Source organism: Aspergillus brunneoviolaceus, assembly GCF_003184695.1.
Source record: "Aspergillus brunneoviolaceus CBS 621.78 unplaced genomic scaffold BO95scaffold_43, whole genome shotgun sequence".
In the NCBI taxonomy this organism is placed as follows: Eukaryota; Fungi; Ascomycota; class Eurotiomycetes; order Eurotiales; family Aspergillaceae; genus Aspergillus; species Aspergillus brunneoviolaceus.
Genome location: NW_020290773.1, coordinates 224,733 through 243,901, shown reverse-complemented (window position 1 = coordinate 243,901; position 19,169 = coordinate 224,733). Strand labels below are relative to the sequence as shown.

Here is a 19,169-nt window from a genome sequence, read left to right as displayed (position 1 = left end):
TCTTATGCGGTCTTTAGACTCGGAAAAGCACTGCTAGCGCAGACAGTGGTGAAGGAAGTGGAGTTCGGCCGTTGGCCCAGGGTGAAAAATTACCGGTTTGGTGACCCTGATCCTGATCTTGTTGCAGTTCTCGGACATAGACGTCAAGGTGTCTGGAGCACTCAGCGATGCTTATTTTAGCACATGGCCTTCTTTGCAGAATCTAACTGAAGAGCCGGACCGCTTGAAAGGCCCGGGCTACGGGTCAATAGTTCGTTACATAGATTAAACATGGACATGACGCTAAATAAAGCAAGCCGAGGCTACCGAAACCACCGCACTCAGGGGTTCGAATGACACTTTGGGGGTAGGACACTCCAGACCAAAGCCTGGACTTAACCACCGCGAGATACCGGTTGTTTCCCAGCCCACGCATCCATTGATGCTGCGCGAGACTTATAAGAATGAGCAGGATCTGGAGTGGGTAAAATCGTTGGTAGATTATAGGCGAATAAGTATGTCTCGTTTTGGTTGCACTGATCTCATGCCGGGCCTGCCTTGTCATGGGTTATAAACGTCAGAGACTAAATGGTCAGTACATACGACCACAGGGTGTGGAAAACAGGGCTTCCCGTCCGCTCAGCCGTACTTAAGCCACACGCCGGGAGGTTAGTAGTTGGGTGGGTGACCACCAGCGAATCCCTTCTGTTGTATGTTTTCTTTATGCCTCTCGGCCTTTTTTTTCGTTTCAATCACTTCCAAAACGCATTGGGTCCAATTGCAGATTCAGAACTCGCAGAGCCATAGATTATTAGAGGACTTTCGCCGACGCGGTAGGTTTGCCCCCGTTGTCCGGTCGGTTCGTGCACGGCCCGAGCGGAAAAAGACTACCGAGTTGAAAGGAATTGCTTTGTACATTTGCCCATCACCCACCCATCCGACGATCGACTTCTATTGCACAACCTGGAAGCAATCGAAAACTAAGCACGCGCTTCTACGTATTGAAAATAACAAGTACAGCTTCACAATCGTGGTCTGCGAGTGCACGCTTGGTTGTCCGAGGGGTAGCAACTTCAGCAGATCGAAATCTACAATGCCACTATCCGTCGGTATCTAGCTACAAAGGTGACAACCATGGCCGGTTGTGGGACTAGGAACAAATAACAGTAGAGAAAACACAGAATGCCGGAAAAGGTCGGTATTGACGACCCTAGTTTCGTGCGGCGAGGGGCATGGATGGATCGGCACTCGCAAGATCTCACCAAGGCGAGAAACTGAAAGACCCCAATATCAGACCTATTCCTACCCCGCACTACTCGTCATCCGGATGAGACAGAATCCGTTGCACGGCATTTTCAGCCCCGACCATGATATATGCCTGGTTGTTGACTGAGGCCAGATCCGGGTGAAAGCCACTATGAACGATGTACTAAAAACCCCAAGCGAAGAAAGGTTAATGTATGTCTCCGGTGGGGAGTAGGGACTGGGTGGTAGGTTAGAGTTGGGAAATTCCACAAGTCACATACCAGATTGTCCATTCTGTACACCTTCGTGTTCATGTCCACCACCGCGGTGCCATTGGGGTAGCGACTGTTGTCAAGGCCCATCCTCGTTGTACCGGCATAGTGGATCTCTGCCGTGAGAGAGCTCAGGATTGCGGAGGTATTTGTGTATTCCTGGAGCTCTAGGCCAGTCCTAAGGGCGGTGATGGCATCTACCATCAGCTGCACAAACAGGGTAGCCGCCTCGCGTCTCCAGCGGTTTGCAGATAGGAATAGACCTCAAAGATTGTTTTTTAGGATGTATCAAGCCCGAGCACGCCGGTCGAAGTCAGCCCGTGAGTTATATAGGCAGTGATAGTCATAACACCCTCGGCAGTAGGACTTTGCGAGCCCTGGTAGTAGCGGGCAATACCATCGCTAGCGACATTAGACGTAAAGAGCACCAGTCGATGTTTCCCCTGGGTTAAGGCCCCTCCGTTCTAGTCCTCGTAGGCATGAATGTGGCCCGTAGCTGTCCCATTCAGGATGGCCTCAGCATCCAGCTCGTTGAAAGTGCCGTTCGTCTTCACAACAATAGAGAAGATCGGGTGATCCATCAAACCTACCCCAACGGAGCAGATGAATCCAGTCCTTAGTCGGCGGGACCGCAACGCCACTCCGTCGGGCCGTCTCAATCTGGGCGCTCGGGCCGATGCTGGAGTTGAAGAGAATTCGTGGCGAGGATAAGGCGCCGGCCGACAGCACCACACGACCCCGAGGTGCTAAGGGAATAATCTCAGTAGTATTGTTCCGATCCGGGAAGATGAGTTCGACGCCCGTGGCGCGGCTGCCGTCGCGGACCACGCGGGTAACCTTTGCATTCATACGCAGGGAGAAGTTATCACGCTGCAGAGCCTGTGGTAGATACGTGCGGAGTGGGCCCGCAGGTTTGTAGCCTTGATGTTCCAATCGGGGTGGCTCTAAACCATGCTTCTCATTGCGTTGGGCGCTTATATCCATGGATCGCCAGCCAAGTCGGGAGAAGAAGTTAGCTAGGATAATGTACAAGACCTGATCGTAACGCTGGCTGTCAGCAGAAGGCAGGCTACTACCAGGGTTGCGAAGGTATAGCCGCTCCGCCTCAGCTTGTACATCTTGCCACTTTCACCCCTGCGGCCACTTATTGTCGAAAATCACGATCGGGAGGGTGAACAAAGACCATATAATTGACCGAAACCCCTCCCCCGAGGATACAGGCGGCGGTTCCCTCGGTATCGGAGCACAGATAGCCGCCGACATAATCGATGTTGCCCACATCAAATGAAAAACCTGGGACATCAATAGCCGTCAAGGTGTTGTTTCAAACCAAAGAGTGGTTAGACCCCGTGGTGACGGTTGGACCTGTCACGCTGCGCTCCAGGAGCAGGACCTTCTTATTGGCTTCAGCGAGGCGCTCCGCCATGATTATCCCCGAAGGACCACCACCGACGACGATGTAATCATACCCCTCGGCAAGGGCGGGTGGCAGAGGGGGAAATGGTCTTCACAAGCTGTCGTTCCAGCGATGAGCCCCACAAAGGCCGCAAGTAGAGAGGTTGGCAATAAGCTGGTACGCATGATGAACGTCCAAGAAGCTCGATTTCAATCGGTGCAGAGGCCCTGTATCGATATGAAGACTGCTCTTCCAAGCGCTGGTCCCCGGGTTTTATATTTTGCTCATTTTCTCCCGTTTTCGGCCCTCCTCGCTTCCTCATTTTTCTTCTTACGTTTGGAATTTCCAACTGGAAGAATGGTCTTCAAGGGAGCCTCCTTGTCCCGGAACCACGGGGCACCCTTCACCTGTCTAGTAAGATAGATGTGGTGACGGACTGAACGGATTGACAAAAGATCGGCCCGTCTCGGAATTGAGATCTGGTCGCAGGGCTCGGCCTGGTGCCGAACAAGACTAGTGGTACATAGTCTGTTATCTGGTCGTAGATGGGCACTCAATCCCTTCCCGGTATTTCCATCAAGGTTTGTTCTTTATAGATGAATTTTTGGTTTTTCCTGTGTCCACCTACCCAAAGGAAGAGAAAGTCAAGTGCCAGGGCTCATGAACGCACACTAACCTAACATTATCAGAACTGCGGGAACCGGGTGGATCCCCTTCCCGCAAGTCCGCTCTTCCGCAGGGCGGACTTACGGAGGGCGGATTTGAGGGCGGAGGAATTCCACCGGTTGAAAATCTCTTCATTTTATTTTGCACGGAAGGAGGTAAGAAGGACAACTTACAAGATTAATTGTAAAGAGTCAAGAAAGAGGACGACGGGAAGAAGAAGAAGGAGAAGGAGAAAGATTCGAATTCACCGGGGATTTGCAAGGGCTGCCGCTTCTCAATTCGGCGTTTTGTGCTCTTAGAGTCCTCTTGTAATTCAAACCTGTCCTACGGAATCATTGATTCGGCACATAAGAAAAAAATGTACCCCAGTCTATCGCCGTTATATCCACATTGAAGTCCGCCCCGGAGAGATCCAAGTCAAATTGTAGACCCGCACTGGGAGCCAGCAATCCGGGTTCCCCCAGAGGGTGGGATGAGAGGGGCAGGTGGTGCTGCTGTGGCTGCTCTCCCCAGACCCCGGGTCCCATGGCCATCTGAGACAGATATAGTGGCGGTGGCGGTGGCGGCGGTGGTGAGGAGGGATCGAAACCTTGGAGTTGTGGAGAATGCTGCTGATGGTGATGATCCTGAACGAGCTCCCCGGGTCCGGCGTCGAGGTTCAGGTGATGCAGAACGCGGCGGATGGTGGTTATGGAGCTGCACACGGGATCACCCGGTCGCATGCGGGTCAGGAACTGTAAACCCTCGTGGATGAGGGGCAGATTGTGGGCGTGCTTCTCTGGGTTGGAAGCCATGTCATATAGTAGCACAAATAGGCAGTTCTCCATATAGAAACAGTTGAAGCGGAGTTCCTACAACAATGAGCGGTGTTAGACACGGCAGTTCGCGCCTCTCACGGTCAACCTAAATTTTATCTTACCAAGAGTAAAGAATCGGAGGCGGCAATCTGGCAAATGTAGAGGATGATCGATTCGGCTGCATTCAAACACCGGTGACACGCATCATTAAGCCAACTGGGAATGCCCGGGCGGGGTTGCGGCGGAGTCGCAGAGGACTCGAATGTCTCCGCCTGTGAATGTTGGAGCTTGCCACGAATGATAAGAAATGGCCGAAAGATGAGTAAGGACATGAAATTATACACTAGAGGTCAAATGTTGGCTTCAAGGCTATCGGTTTCCGGGCATGGGAGAAGGGGTGAACACGAACAGGTTACAAGAACCGTGGGCCGCATACCCCGTGGATCACTTATGCGAGGCGCATCCAGTTCGATCCCGAAGTCTGCTTGGGCTTTGGAATGAAGTGCAGCCATCTCTCTACCGACGGCGATGGCATTGTTCCACAGGGCGGATGGGGCGCATTGGGGGCGATAGATTTGCTGGACGATCTTGAGCATGACAGCCGCGAAGTGCAGCAATATCGAGAGAAAGATGTCTTGTGGTTGCGCGACTTCGATCTTGATAAATTCCAGCATGCTCGGGCGACCGAGGTAGAAGCTGGTCCATCTAGGAACGGTCATTTAGGTACACAAGGCAGCTGGGACGCCCTCACATTTCTATAAAATACATTGACCTAAAGGTGTGGCGCCGCTCTAGCGTCCCCTGATTGTCATCCGAGTCGGCGCGCAACTGCTGCCGATGCAGACCAGCGGCAAAGGCCTTGCGGCAAGCATTGCCAATGACAACGTAGGCGATGTTGGAACGTGCATATTCCAGATTATACATGGCGTGCATACAATCCCAGTCAGCGCTTTTACTAAGCAATTGATGCAGAAAAACACTTTGAAGGTGGAAAGTGGGTGTGGGGGGGGGGGATTTAGACTTATCATCATAATTCCCAGTTGGATGGTTTCCAGGCTGACGATGTGCTCAGTTTTTGCACTCTGGGCTTCACAGTATTCCGCCACGGTCGCACCCCATTCAAAGTGCTCGGTATTGGCTGCAGCAGTCGCCATGGCTAGCAGGCCGATCTGCTTCTGGACTGGGCTATACGGGTGGTTGTCGGCGTCGCCAAGCAAGGCCCGGAGCAATTGGTCATAGCGGGATTTCAGATAAAAGGGAACGGCATTGTAATGCGTAGCAAGAAACCGGTTCATCAAGGCATAGCTCACCTGTCGTGAGGCAGATTCAGGAGGGGCTGTTCGGCCTGGTCAGAGCCCTGTGCCGCCGTCGTTAGTCCGAAGAAGATATGGCGGATGCGGAAGAAGTCCAGCCCCTGGTCTACCTCGTCTGTATCACCTCGGTCGGGTTGAGGAGCCGACGGATTCGCATGAATGTAAAGACGGCGGTAAAGATGCTGAAGGAGGGAGAAGTCGGAGGTTGGGCCATAGTACAATTCCACCGAGTCCGATGAAGACGATTTTTCGCGGGCGGACACACTCTTGTGCACATCCCTGTAGAGGTGCGATGGAGGTTCACTAGGCCGGTGCTGGTGCTCCTTCGGCTTCTCCCCGGGACTAGCTAGATCTACCACTGATGCTGATTCAGTCAAGGTCTGACTACGGGTCTCTTCCAGGTCGCCAAAGGGCGCATCAGGCCCCTGAGCGGATGGTGGTGGAATGGCTGTCCCCGGCCGCTGACGCACACGAGCGCGTTTCCGAAACTGGCACACGGTATTTCGTCGCTGACATGTCGAACACGGATTCAATCCATCGCATCGAATTTTGCGCCTCCGGCATTCTTGACATGCTTTGGAGATCTTAGTTGTAAACATGCTGTGTTAAGTGACTACCATCCAAGACGGAGGTGTTGGTTGCAAACTTAGAAAGCGAACGCGGATGGCACGGCAAACGCTCCGGATTTGGATCCTGGTCACATGACCGTTACACCATCATCCCCGCCACCGAGTTGCTTTAATGATTGCGCCGAGAGCCTACAGATGAAGATTCTTTCTCGGGTGGTATCGATGTAGTCTGTTACGTCGATTACTTAACGTGGTTTTCCATGTTTACTGAGGGACACCAAAAGTCCGACACACTCGTCCATGAAGGATACGGATATATATTGGACAAGAATACACCACACGCTGACTCCTGCGATGGATGAACTGCAACACTTCGAGAGCACGTAGAAAAATTATGACATGATAGATTTGTTAGGGAGGCCGCATGGCCTCCCCGCGGGTTCCTCGGATATAGTACGATAAACCGAAGCCTTTTCGTGAAGCTGTACGGGCTGCATGGCTTCTTGTGATACTGCGTAGCCTGGCAGATCTGGCCCGACCACTGGCGTCGCTGTCTGCAAGCTGTCGTATAGTCAAGTGGAGTTGAGACGGGAAACATGCTCATAGAACGATCTCCCTTGCGTCTCGGCAATCGAGAGCTCCAGCTCACTAGGCTGGCGAGATCCATCCGCGTCCTGCAGCAGAGAGACAAATTAGCTGTGGCGCGAACTGGCGACAGAAGGAAGAAGACGGAGGCACAAACACTAAAAGTACCAGCGCCCCAGGCGCTTCCACCATGGACCTCTTGAAGGTTCGTGAGGAGGGGGAATGCCGTCTTGTAGCCGAGGGGTACATATATGAAGCCGTGGTGGGCTAGGGTACTCATGGCCGCCAGAGCAGTTGACTCCTGGCCACCGCCCTGAGTGCCGGTTGAAACAAACAAGCCGGCATACTTGCCCCAGTAACCGCCTGTCGCCCAAATGCCGCCCGTGCGATCCCAGAAAGCCCTCCACTGCGCAGGAAAGTTCCCGAAACGCGTGGGAATGCCGAAGAGAACTGCATCATACTCGACTAATTGCTCCGGCTTGATCACGGGGATAGATGACTTGGGGGGAGCGTGCATTTTGGCCAGAACCTCAGCCGGCAGCGTCTCTTCAATCCTGATGATGTTGTCTTAGCATGCTGCTGAGGGCCTCGACAAAGCATCAATCGGAATGTGCTTGCTGGTAAAGGTCGGCATGACCACCGGCCGCCTGGATTCCTTTCAGTTCTGCCCGAGCTAATGCCTCAATATGGCCGTACATGGAGTACTATCAAGCGATCCAGGTCAGAACTCGAAAGTCAGATCTGAGAAAGGAATCACACTCACAAAAACGATGGCAATCCGTGGAGCCATGGCGAGTAGCAAACAAAGGATGATCTTCTAGAATAAGCAGGACTGGTGAGGCTAATGTGCTGCCAGGAAACGGCCAAGTGTACCTGGGATAAGGAGCATCTCTGTATAAATAGCTCGGTCGCTTGTCCAGAGGGCTATTACATTGCATACCTGGGAGCAAAGGCCAACCCACGAATGAACCTCGTGTAGCTATTGGTAATCATCATAGTGGATCCGAGTCGCATCAACCATGGTTGAAGATTATGTCATGATCCGCCCAAGCCAGTTATATCCGTCCGCAAATCCGTAATCCGGCCAGACCTGCGGACTTAAGTGTAGTATCCCTCGCGGCTCCTCTCACTAATTCTCTTCTGCTGATAAATGCTGATAAATGATGTTATATTGATTAGTACCCAAATGATGGAGAGGGTAGTGTGCGTGTATCAGCCTGGTATACAACTTTAGCCAAGGACTCTGAAAGTCTTCCGCCCACGCCGCGGCTGTGATCCTCTACCCGACTGAGGTATCAGTTCTTCATCGTTGTAGTTGATGCTATCCTGCCTGCCTTCGCCTGTCGATCTTGCACACCTCTTCAACGCATCTCCATGTTGAAAGATAGTGTCCGTCGTGTTATCACGGCTGTATCGGCACAATCGCCCAGATTGACTACGCCTAGCAAAGCGACAACAGCGCCTGCCATGACTATTGAGCCACAAGATTATTCGCCCCTGTCTGAAGAAGAGTTCAAGGTGTACAATCGTGCTGCCGAACGAATGGACTACTTTGTCAGTTCTTCCCTGCCCTTTTCCTCCCATTCTCTTGTCTTCTTTCTTATTTTGATTTTCTTTTTTTCCTTTCTCCCCTGAAATGGTGTGAGTAATAAGCCATTGTTGACATATCTGTGGCGCTTTCTAGCATGGATTCCTCCGTCGCTCGTGGATTATCCTTTGGGAGGCCGCGACTAGTGGCCGACGACCAGCCCACATTAGCATGAGGCAGTTCCTGACCGAGGGGCTGCGGTTCGCCGAGCACCTTGAGATCCACCACGAGATCGAAGAAACGCGGATCTTTCCGTACCTGGCGAAACGAATGCCTGAGTTCCGCACGGGGCGAGGCAGGCAAGCAGCTGAGCTCTTGCGGCAACACCGGGAGATCCATGCCGGGCTGGAAGGGTTTCAGCAGTATCTGGAGAGATGCCTGCAAGGAGACGAGGAGCTCCGACTGGATGTGCTGCGGGGCAAGATGGAGGGGTGGAGGGAGGTGCTCTGGACACATCTCGATCAGGAGGTCAAGACGCCCGGGGCAGAGAATATGAGACGGTACTGGAGTAAGGAGGAGATGGCGAGATTACCTATGTAGTGGTCGCGTGTCGGGTGGTTTACATACTGTAATGTACAGTACAATTGGACTGAGATATACCCATAATGGCCCTATACAATGGTGGAGTTGCGGAAGGGAATGTAACCTACAATCGATATGATCCATTATAACCAAGATCCGAATTTCGCTTATGCGGGGAGGGTCCATAGAGGTGGGATACTTAGTTAGCTAACTACCGGCGCCGGAGTAGACCTGAGCCACACCCACGACGAATTCTTCTGAAACCCGCGCTGAGGACAATTCTACACTAATTGATCGGTGCCAGACTCTCCAGTGTCCATTCCCTAATTGTTTTCTAGGAGGCTGATTCTACATTCTATTGTAGTACAGAGAAACCGGTAGCACTTCTCCCAAAGCTACCTGTACTCATACAGGCACTCTGTTCAGCACACTTACTGATATTTCTACCATGCTCAGGACGGACCGACCAAGCCCCTCACAGAAACTGTTCACCATACCCATCACCCTCACCACGCTGCGTATCCGCCAGCGGAGCCCGACCGTACGCGAAGCCCGACTCCGGGAAATCCCCCTCCAAAACGGGGTAGGCCTTGGCTTTCCAGATCGCCTGGATCTTCCTCGCGGTGGCCAGGAAGTGGTCTCGCACGGCCGGGTAAGTGCTGCTGACAATTCCCCCGTCGCGTTTCTGGAATTTACCGTCGACGAGCACATGCTTGATGTCGCCCACGTTGGCGTGCAGGATGATGGCCGCCACAGGGTCGCCCCAGCCGAGCATACCGGGGGTGTTACCATCCCAGACGACCACGTCGGCCTTGGCCCCCACGGCTATAACGCCGAGGTCGGGTCGGCGCAGGGCAAGACCGCCCTTGCGCGTGGCCAGTAGAAATGCCTTATCAACGGACATGGGGTTGTTGGCCGGAATGTTCCAGTTCTGCAGCACCCAGCGGTAGAAGGCGACGCGGGCGCTCTGAAGCCAGAGCCGTGCCTGCGTCAGGATGTCGGTCGAGTAGGTGAAGTGCGTGTCAACCCCCAAGGCGGCCTGGTCCTGGATCAGGTGGCTGCGGGGATGGTCGTGGCCGTAGTGCATCTCCGATTCGGGCGTGATGGAGATATACTGGTTCGTGCTGCGCAACAAGGCTGCCCCCTCGCCGGTCAAGAAACTTGCGTGGGAGAAGACCACGGGAATGGCGGTGCTTAAGATTCCCAGAGCGTTCAGATCCTCCGGAGAATTGATGGCTATCCGCGGACCTGATCAGCAAGCAGGTTCACTTAGACTTTGATCTCAAGAGGGGCAGCATACCTCCCCAGATACCCTGCAGGGAGTGAGTGGTAATGACGGAGACGTTATATTTGCTAGAGAACAAGCCTCGGTTATTGATGAATTTCGCAAGCTTTAGTCCGACAACAGGTAAAGAAAGACATACCTGGCCAGCTCTATGACCTATTCGGTCTGGGCTGGACTACCAGGGTTGAACCCATCGTAAGCGACCCCGAGGCTGGTGGCCGTGCCGTCGAAGGGGCCGCTGTTGGCGATTTCCTCGAACTTATTCACTTGCTCGGTAAAAGTGTAATTCGTCACATTGTGGAAGGTGTAGCACCAGAACATGCGAGCACCACTGTCAATGCTGGCAGCCAGACCCGCGTCGGTGGTCTCATTGGACCAGGTGTGGTGGGCATGGTCTAGGATCGTGGTGACTCCGGCGTTCATCGCTTCGTACAGACCCGCCAACTGGCTGATGTAGACATCTTCGGGCGAATACTCCCCATTTACGGCAAACTCTCCGTACCGATCGAAATACTCGGCCAGAGTGGTATTGGAGGCAACGGTCTTGTAGGCGGTTTGCCAGCTGTGACGGTGAGTGTCGATGAATCCGGGGGTGATGATGTCGCCCGTGGTATTCACAATGTCAAGGTTGGAGGGAAAGGTGCCATTGTATTGTCCCGAGTAGACTGCCTCGATACGATCGTCGACAATCAAGACGGAGCCGTTTCGGATGACTTGAAGGCTCTCGGTCTCTGCATCGAAGGCGATCACAGTTCCACCGGCCAGCAACTTGGAGGTAGAGTTGAACGCCTCCCCTCTCGCTCGTACGGTGGTAGTGAGGGTGCCTGTGAGCACCAAGGATGCTAGCGAAGGGAGGATCATGGCGTCGGCGTCGGCTTCGGGAGTGGTGTCTTATCCTTTTGGGCGATGGGAGGTTCAGCCATTCTTAGAGGTTGCTTGCTGTCGGCTTTATACCACATGATATGATGAACGAAGATTTGGGCTGGCAAACTTGCTCAAGGTATGTCAGGCAATAACCGAGAATGAGTATGGTGGACTTTACCTAATCAGCTCTTGGAAAGCACAGTACATGGAAGATAAACCAAATCCGAGCACGGAAGACGGAGCGGATTTACGGCTTGCGTGGGGCTATTTCCAGCGGACTTGAGAGCGTTTCCGCGGAAGATTTGGGTTCTTCGATCTCCCAAACTCAACCATGAATCCCACCCAATGCCCTATGAATAGCATCAAGATGGTGATCACTAGGAATCTATCGGTTGGGCAATGCGACCAGCCTAGGCGATTGGAATGTCTCCGACGACGAAGACGTAAATTCGCCCCGGCTGTTTCCATTGTAGCCCGCCTCCAAAATATCTGACTCTGCAAATAACACAACACGTCTGAATCCCCCAAAAGTGAGCCACTGGCCGCAAGCTCTTCGTGAGCATCCAGATTCAATTTCTCACTTTCGCCAACTACATCGGTTCTGACTTACACCCCCGGCATTACTGGTGTTAGCAAGGTAGCAACTACGCTCGGGCTGGCACTCTTCGTGGTGGCCTATGAAATTGGTTCGCAACCCACTACCTTCTACGGTGACTTTAGAGAGACCCCTTCCAACTGATCATTGCTTTGACTCGGACCCATACTCTGGTTGCGGCTTTGGGAGCTGCCTATTATCGGGGGATCCATCATTAAATAACTACCCGGACCATTTTTTTTCTCCGGCTTTGCTGTCATATACGCCGAAGACTTTGGCGTGTTCCTTGCGTTTCGATCTCTGACAGGCTTCTTCAACTATTCTGTTATTGCCGCTGAGGTGGCATCGATGGGTGATCTCGGGGATTCTGAAGTGCACGATTATATGGCTCCAATCTGGGGATGTTTTGTGGTCTCCGCTCCGGTCCTCGGGTCCCTGATCGGCAGCTTCACCAACCCCGCCAGGGGCTGGACATGGATGATTTGACTACTGCTGTGGATGTATGGGGAGATCCTCATATTCTGTTTCATCCTCCTCCCGGAAACCTTTTCTCTCTACATCTTTTAGAAGCTCTGATTCGACCTTTCCAGCTCTACTTCCGGGAGCCGAGTGAGTTCCCGATGAAGGTGTACTGTGCATTGCTCTTATCTACGGGATTCTCTTCATCAAGTATGTATCCTTTCCGATTGTCATACTTCGAAATCACGAAGATCAACTTGTAAACAATGTGTCGGATTATTGGTAGTCTCTCTATTATGTCTTGGCGATGGTACAAAAGGTGTATGAACACGTATTACCAAGAAGTATAGTTAGTTGGTGAATAATAGCGCAAAGGCTTAGTTGTGGAACTTTACTGTTACCGAACGAGTTGTGCTCCACTGACCAGTCCCGTAAAAACAAGGCCCCACCAAGTACCTTATATCTCATCTAACTGCTTACTTGAAGCTTCAATCCCTTCTCCTTCTCTCTCGCTTGGCTCCATAAAGATATACATCCCAGACCCAACCTTGATAGAATTTCCAACATGGTTGTTTCGGCTCAAGACTTTCTCTTCGGCCCCAATATCCAAACGTATCCCAACTGGGGATTCTTCGTCTACTACGCACTATTCTCAAAGGAATCCCAAACGTTTGCCGACCAGCTCATCGGCTAACTGAAGACATACATCTATTGTGAAATCAATGACTGCCACGAGCTGGATCGAAGTTTACCCCAGCAAATCTGCGAGAGTCTGGAAGTGGATGTAATCGAACTCCTACCACCGCGGGCCGCACACCACTCGATCGACGAGATCCGCCGACTGTGTCGCGATCGCATCCTCCTCTCGCGGAACCGCCCTCCGCTCACGCCGGGCATCCTGACCGAGGTCTGTCTGCTCATCGACGACGAGGTCGTGCAGCAGCTGTCGCGGGCGCCGAGCCCCGCCCCATCGCGCGCCGCCAGAACGGCGACGGGGTGGGACGAAGAACAGGTGTTCGTCAAGGCCATCGATCTACTCTACGACCCACGTGACGGGGCGCCCGAGTCCCCGTACTATTAGGGATGGTTCAAGGTTGGCGTCGATTATATCCAGGACTTTTACCACCAAATGTGTCAGGACACGGGGGATTATGAGTCTAACATGGAGCGCATCTGTCCCATCCTGGATGGTCCGGGGCGCAACCGCACCTATTGTGGTGACGATCTCCCTAAGCATGTAGCGACCGGGCCAGGAGGTGGGACGCAGAGGGGCAGGGCGCGGAAAGCGGACGATGATGGAGGTACACAGCGGGGTTCTAAGAGACAATGCACTGAGCAGAAAGAGATCTAGGGTGGGTTCTGGCATCAGTCTTGGGAATGATTATTATGTTACATAGTCACTCCGTGGTGAAATCCATCGAATGTAGCTAAGCTTATGCATTGCCTGAGTGTCTGTGCTTTCTAGCCGTCTCTGCGAAGATGCGATGCCTAAATATGAATACGGATAGTCGCCTCGTCGAGAAACGATGTAGAATCGATCACCTTGGGTGTAACGATCGCAGCACAGTCGGCGTATGGGAATTACCCAAATACAACCGGGTCCATGGACCGTGCGTGGGACCAGGACCCTAACGTAGAAATTGTGGAGGCGCTAGCCCACCGATGTTGGTTGAGGCCACGGATCTAAGCAATTAGTGTTCAATAATGAGCGGGACTGAGATGCCCGCCAAGGCATGTCTAGCTGTGGCTCTCTTGTTGCCTCCCATTCTGAACGACATATTGGTATGAGGGTTTGTCCTTGTTTATCGATCTAGTTGGGTTGGAGATCAATAAAATGCGTGATCTAGACCTGGATGATAACATAACTCATTTTTGGATCAAAGATGCTGTACGCGGTTGATGCACCAGTTCAATGCTCCAAGCTCGCGGACCTAAGCGAGGGGACCCACTTAGGTAGTGAGATGTCAGACTGCTGTGAACCTTCACCTGGGGAAGCCTAATACAGGCAGCGACGCTGAATGCACGAGTGGAGTTTGCATTTCGCTGGCTCGGGTACGCTACCTATGTCTAGCTATAATGTCTTACCACGGTGTGCGGCCATGTAACAAGTACCGCCTACATGGTTGGAGACTGGAGACTGTCATTACACCTGGTTGGGAATGGGCATCGAGAAAACCGATTACGCACATGGAGAACGCGTGGACAGTGCCAATCCTACTTTGTGGTAAAGCTATCATGAGCACACCGGAACTATCACGCAGCTCGAGGTACCTATAATACGTCAGCCGACAGACGATGGGCTGAAAGGGGCGATGGTAAAATGTCTGTATCTGTGCAACTATATGCTTTTGTGGACACGGTACAGAGCTCGCCAATCGACAACAGTAATTTGACACGAGAGAGCATTTGGATACTGTATAGCTAATACCCACCACGGGACCTAGTGCCACCGGCCGATCCTTGCATTCTCATGGTGTCTCCACGAGTACTCGTCCCAGAATCCTCCACCAGAGCCAGGCGTATCAGAGACTTTTCGTCCAGTAATGGCTATGCCATCGCCAATAAACATCATGTTGGCTTGGCCCTTAAAGCTGTCGAACTTGCCGTCTTTGAACTTGATACTTCCATCATCTGGCTCATGAAAGATCTCACCCTCACCCGTCTCACAGCCCCTCAACTTCAGAAGTATAAGCGACTCGAGCTCAGTTTGGATTCCTTTGATGAGCGACCACTTTGAGAAACTGGCATCTTCCTCTTCACTCCCACATTGGGGCTTCCATCCGCCTCAACCCCACTGTCATCCGAGTTATCATCGATTAAGCCCTCCTCGTCAGAATCATCTTCTTCCTCTCGTTCGAGCTCAGCGCAATACCTCTCCAAAACCTCCTCATCCGCACAAATGATCATGGCACCCTCCAGAGTCCCAAAATAGAACCCGGCCCCAAAGACGCCAGGCGTCGCTGTTTCGTGGATGTCTAGAGTCAAACCATCCGCATCCTTGGGCCACTGGTCTTTGATCTTCTCACAGTCGACAATGAAGCTCCCCACAGGAGATTGAGCCTTCCGAGTTGGGCGCCGATAGTCCGCGTGTAGCTTTGCACGGTCCGTCTCCCGCTTCCGCTCCGCAGCCTCGATCTCCTTCTTCTCCTTTGCTGCATGGCCCTTGGCCGCCTTCCCCACCGCAGCCTTGTTCCACCCCTTGAAGATCACCTTGGTCTGCGGGCCGCGAGCCGTCTCAAGGTGCAGGCCGACCACCTTCTCAGCCGCCTCGCGCATTTGACTCGCGCGGTACTCGCTGGTGCACGGGAACGAGATCCCCACTACCGTCTTGGTGATGCTGCGATCCGGGCGCTCAGGATCATTCCCAAAGTACTTCTGGATGACCCAATGCGGCTGTCCGGACAGCTGCTCCGGCGTGCGGGTGGCCAGCCATTCGCGGTGCAGCTGCGCCTCCAACGCGAGGCGATGCGGCGGCACCGTGTCGCACTGCCCCGCCTGTGGGGCTTATCTGATCAGAAGAGTGCCGTTGCCAGTGAACTTAGCCTTGTCAAATGCCACATCATAGTGGTGGAGCTGTCCGCGAACGAAGTCTGGCCGGCCGCGCATCGCCTGCTGGCCGCTGCGGCTGAGCTTGGGTAGGAAGATTGACCTGAGAGTGGCGCCGTCTACGCGCTCGATGCGGCCCTGCGTGGTGCAGAACCGGCCGTAGGCGGAGGTGAAGCCATCGCGAGTGACGTCTTGTGTTCCAGACATGATAGCGATCAACAAAACAGAGATGAACGGTTCATATGGGAAGAGTGTTGTTTGAAATGTGGAAGAGAAAAGGGACAAAATGTGATCCATCGACAAAAGGATATGCGGATGCGTGCGGTGAGTGTATCGTCGGTTGATGCTAGTGACGACACATCTTGGAATTCAAGTCCGTGCACTGCGGAACGCACCTGCCATACTGCGCGTAGGATTTATAAAGTATATTTGAACTGCACCTCTCGGTACCATTCTTCAACCATCTTTTCAAGTAATTTCCAGTTGAACAGGATAGTAATGTCTCTCGAAGCACTGATGCCAAAATACCGGCATTTTCTGACCCTTCAGTTATTTGGCTTCATTTTGGTAGCAGGTCGAGCGGAAGGTCTTCAAGACAGACTCAGCGAACGGTTATTGGATAGTCAGTCCCCTTAGCCGCCAAGCATGTTTAACACGACCTTAGGGCAGTTATGTTATCAATGCAACGGCCAATCGAGCGTCTACTACTTTCTGATGACGGCCAACAACGGCCTTCTCATTTAAAGCAGGGCGGATCGGCAGGCCCGTTTCGATCGACGCTTGCTGGTCCCTACGTGGTAACAACAAGGCAGGCCAGGGGAATTCCTCAACTTCCAGTCTTTTACTCTTCCAACGGGCTATGCGGAACAACATAATTCGTTGCCGGCTCAATGTGCTGCCATTGAATTTCCTCTCTCCTCTAATTCATCCATCCTACTTCCAGGACGCGTGCTCTTAATCAAGTCTGATCAACAATACGCAGTTGAAGGACCGTAAGATCGATAGGGTGGAGTCCATCTTCAAGCTCTCTCCAGTACCTATGCCAATCGAAATGGTCGCAATAGGCATCGTCAGCCGAGGTAGCGATCTCGGCAAACTCAATCTTTAGGCAAGACTCGAAGTCGCTTGATATCCTATGGTGATACGGCAAACAGCACCGCACCCTTTACCTCCTGCTGAAACGCTACAGGATCTTAAGGATCGGTCCTCGTGTGCAGTTGTCGTAGCATGAAAGCAACGCGTAGTGCGTATGATGCACCCTGACCGATGAACTGCCGACGGGTCTTCCTTGAGAAGCTTAAGGGACCCAGAAGTCGAATTGAATTGCTTCCCTACGGGTGGTTATTTCGGAGTTCCGACCGAGTAGGGACCACTTATCCGCATTCATGATCACCGTAGGAGGGTTCAATCTTTGTGGCTCGATGACAATCACCAAATCACATTCAGAATCCCAAGCTAGAATCTAGTCGATTTGTACTACATAAGATCAGCTGAATAAGAATCAACATTGCAAAATAGGGGCATTAGAAGACCGCCCAGAAAAACAGGAAGGCAACAACAATATCTCAAAAGGCTTTTTAGTTCGAAGAGGCTAGTCAACATCGGCTCGATAGGCGACAAGGTAGACCAGCAGAACGAGTTGCGGGTCCCTGTCGTTGTGGTTGCTGCCCCATACAACTAAAATACCACGTAGGCTCCCCGTGTTGGATTCGACACCCACGATCAAATCTGTCGTCGCTTTCCAAAAAGATCCAGTAATCTTTCTTATCATAGTGCTGATCATCACGAAGATGGTCCTTATCGGCCGTTCTGAACACGCAATCAAGACAGAGCCCTTCAAAAAAGCCTGCCGGTTGGTCCGGTGAGGATTCGATATACTTGTGTATTCAATCTGCTTCAAAGTGGGCCAAGCGGTCGATCAACTCGTCAATCCCTTGGTGTCTCAAGCAGTCGTTGAGAGGCCAGACCTGGATTCTCTGCAACTCCCGAAGGTATTCAAACACGGTACACTTGTAACAAGATGGCAGTGATATTTGAAGCATGCTGGAAACGCGGCCAAAAAGATCCTCGTATGGTATCGTGGGGAGTGGCACGGGCGGCGTTCAACTGCCCTTATATCCATGCAATTTAGGTGTTAGCAAGGAGGACTTCGCTGTATTCGAGGGCAGAAGGAGACACATGGGACAAGAATGACTGAGACTGTACAATCGAACTTACGCAGAATCGGCGCAGCAATCGGCATTCGCACATCAGGCGGGCACCACGAGGTGATATGCTCTGTGCTCTGGTACATGAGGGCCCTCGCTGCCCGAGCAAAAGTCGTCGCATGTTCCATAGCGTAGCTTGGAAGGAGGATGTCTCGATAGAAGCTCAGTTCCATGCCTGGGTTGGCCTGACCTTTTTTGTGGGTGCACCCTGCGTCAAACCATTGTGTAAGGTTCTTTGGACAGATGCGAAATTGTCGGCAGTCGAAAATCAGACACCAGACGTCTGCCAAAGAAGCATCACCCACAGCTTTCTGGTCCAAAGTATTGTGTAGCTTCCGAAGGATGATCTCTAATGCAGTGATACTGTGACAACCAATCTCAACAATTGTCTTTCGCCCATTCAAGGGCTGTTCTAGTTTGCTCAGGAAATACTGGGACGAGTTGAGAAGTGTTCCGCGGTCGACTTGAAACGTTGTGTGTTTGTACACAAGACCATCCTCCAAGGATCGGTAATTCTGGGTTGCAAACAGCTTCAAGTCAGACGGGACAGTGATAGAAATAGTGCCAGGGCTTTTCCCGTCCACAAATGGTGGTGGTGGCATATTGCAGTGCAAAGGTGAATAAACTTGTAGTGGAAGAACACAAATTTTCAATGAAGAGGATAAATCCAGTATTGTGTGGCAGTTGAGCAGCCGAATACACAGTAAGAATTGAGCGAAGTTTGACAGCGATCAAGAGCTTAGACCAGATGACATAGAGGGTGAGTAAGAAGTGCGGTGCACGGAGGAACCTCCCCGCGCAACGGTTTCGGTCTAGCTGCTGACGTGAGCGTTGAGCATTGACTTAAATGCGACAATGAGATGCTGCAAGTAGTATGGCAGTTCTAATTGTTCAGATTCATTCGAAGCAATATCTAGTTGATTTGATCCAATCACCCGTTGCTATCTACCTAGTAGTTATCTATGATTTAAGTCAACGTCTTAGCCAAACAGAGAAGTGGGTCAAGGCTGACTGAGGTAGATTATCCACTTACAAGACAGGTATAAAGCCTGCCGGAGAATGTTATCAGTCTATTATAAACGTGCACAGGCCACCATGCCGGAAATCCAGGCTACTCAAGCCCTCTTCAATTAGAAAGAGTATAAGAAACCAACGCTACCACTCCCAGCCTTGAGTCGACCCGTCCCAGAGTTGTCCCCCCGCCATGGAATAAGGGCGCCTGGCGAGACCCCAACCAGTCCACCGCAACGGGCACCACTTCTCCTTCTTATCTGTGGTCTT

The 19,169-nt window shown here is 52.2% G+C and overlaps 8 protein-coding genes across 8 annotated transcripts; 1 reads left to right on the top strand and 7 right to left on the bottom strand.

The window, feature by feature from the left end:
* Positions 1-1,291: 1,291 nt before the first annotated feature.
* Positions 1,292-3,077, bottom strand: BO95DRAFT_454131 (FAD/NAD(P)-binding domain-containing protein; the record flags this gene model as incomplete). Its single annotated transcript, XM_025588253.1, has 8 exons — positions 1,292-1,408; positions 1,506-1,693; positions 1,714-1,759; positions 1,799-1,953; positions 2,087-2,614; positions 2,658-2,789; positions 2,862-2,967; positions 3,036-3,077. 8 exons carry the CDS (start codon positions 3,075-3,077, stop codon positions 1,292-1,294), a joined length of 1,314 nt encoding a protein of 437 aa, XP_025441138.1.
* A 714-nt stretch (positions 3,078-3,791) lies between these two features.
* Positions 3,792-5,867, bottom strand: BO95DRAFT_171385 (fungal specific transcription factor domain-containing protein). The gene is made up of 5 exons (XM_025580812.1): positions 5,381-5,867; positions 5,107-5,282; positions 4,765-5,060; positions 4,478-4,698; positions 3,792-4,409 (listed from the first exon to the last, which is right to left on the bottom strand). Exons 1-5 carry the CDS (start codon positions 5,648-5,650, stop codon positions 3,891-3,893), a joined length of 1,482 nt encoding a protein of 493 aa, XP_025441137.1. The 5' UTR covers positions 5,651-5,867; the 3' UTR covers positions 3,792-3,890.
* Positions 5,662-6,267, bottom strand: BO95DRAFT_464858 (Zn(II)2Cys6 transcription factor domain-containing protein; the record flags this gene model as incomplete). The annotated part of the gene is made up of 1 exon (XM_025589093.1): positions 5,662-6,267. The coding sequence occupies one exon, from the start codon at positions 6,265-6,267 to the stop codon at positions 5,662-5,664; it is 606 nt and encodes a 201-aa protein (XP_025441136.1).
* Positions 6,268-6,809: 542 nt separating this feature from the next.
* BO95DRAFT_454130 (protoplast secreted protein 2 precursor) lies at positions 6,810-7,612 on the bottom strand (the record flags this gene model as incomplete). The annotated part of the gene is made up of 4 exons (XM_025588252.1): positions 6,810-6,911; positions 6,980-7,376; positions 7,441-7,526; positions 7,586-7,612. 4 exons carry the CDS (start codon positions 7,610-7,612, stop codon positions 6,810-6,812), a joined length of 612 nt encoding a protein of 203 aa, XP_025441135.1.
* A 677-nt stretch (positions 7,613-8,289) lies between these two features.
* BO95DRAFT_365817 (hemerythrin domain-containing protein) lies at positions 8,290-8,950 on the top strand (the record flags this gene model as incomplete). Its single annotated transcript, XM_025582715.1, has 2 exons — positions 8,290-8,376; positions 8,507-8,950. 2 exons carry the CDS (start codon positions 8,290-8,292, stop codon positions 8,948-8,950), a joined length of 531 nt encoding a protein of 176 aa, XP_025441134.1.
* A 457-nt stretch (positions 8,951-9,407) lies between these two features.
* BO95DRAFT_499213 (amidohydrolase family protein) lies at positions 9,408-11,167 on the bottom strand (the record flags this gene model as incomplete). The annotated part of the gene is made up of 3 exons (XM_025590949.1): positions 10,394-11,167; positions 10,233-10,298; positions 9,408-10,168 (listed from the first exon to the last, which is right to left on the bottom strand). Exons 1-3 carry the CDS (start codon positions 11,076-11,078, stop codon positions 9,408-9,410), a joined length of 1,512 nt encoding a protein of 503 aa, XP_025441133.1. The 5' UTR covers positions 11,079-11,167.
* A 3,408-nt stretch (positions 11,168-14,575) lies between these two features.
* On the bottom strand, positions 14,576-15,888 carry BO95DRAFT_454127 (uncharacterized protein; the record flags this gene model as incomplete). The annotated part of the gene is made up of 4 exons (XM_025588251.1): positions 14,576-14,812; positions 14,878-14,961; positions 15,019-15,630; positions 15,694-15,888. 4 exons carry the CDS (start codon positions 15,886-15,888, stop codon positions 14,576-14,578), a joined length of 1,128 nt encoding a protein of 375 aa, XP_025441132.1.
* Positions 15,889-17,676: 1,788 nt separating this feature from the next.
* On the bottom strand, positions 17,677-18,514 carry BO95DRAFT_515425 (uncharacterized protein; the record flags this gene model as incomplete). The annotated part of the gene is made up of 2 exons (XM_025591750.1): positions 17,899-18,514; positions 17,677-17,792 (listed from the first exon to the last, which is right to left on the bottom strand). The coding sequence occupies exons 1-2, from the start codon at positions 18,488-18,490 to the stop codon at positions 17,677-17,679; spliced, it is 708 nt and encodes a 235-aa protein (XP_025441131.1). The 5' UTR covers positions 18,491-18,514.
* Between the last annotated feature and the right edge of the window lie 655 nt (positions 18,515-19,169).

What these genes read in the sequence shown, in the direction of transcription:
- BO95DRAFT_171385 (XM_025580812.1), bottom strand. Translation starts at nt 5,650, where the DNA reads ATGAACCGGTTTCTTGCTACGCATTACAATGCCGTTCCCTTTTATCTG. An exon ending in TCAATGTATTTTATAGAAAT is followed by an intron (nt 5,061 to 5,106) that starts GTGAGGGCGTCC and finishes GACCGTTCCTAG; the next exon opens with ATGGACCAGCTTCTACCTCG. An exon ending in CCTCCGATTCTTTACTCTTG is followed by an intron (nt 4,410 to 4,477) that starts GTAAGATAAAAT and finishes TCATTGTTGTAG; the next exon opens with GAACTCCGCTTCAACTGTTT.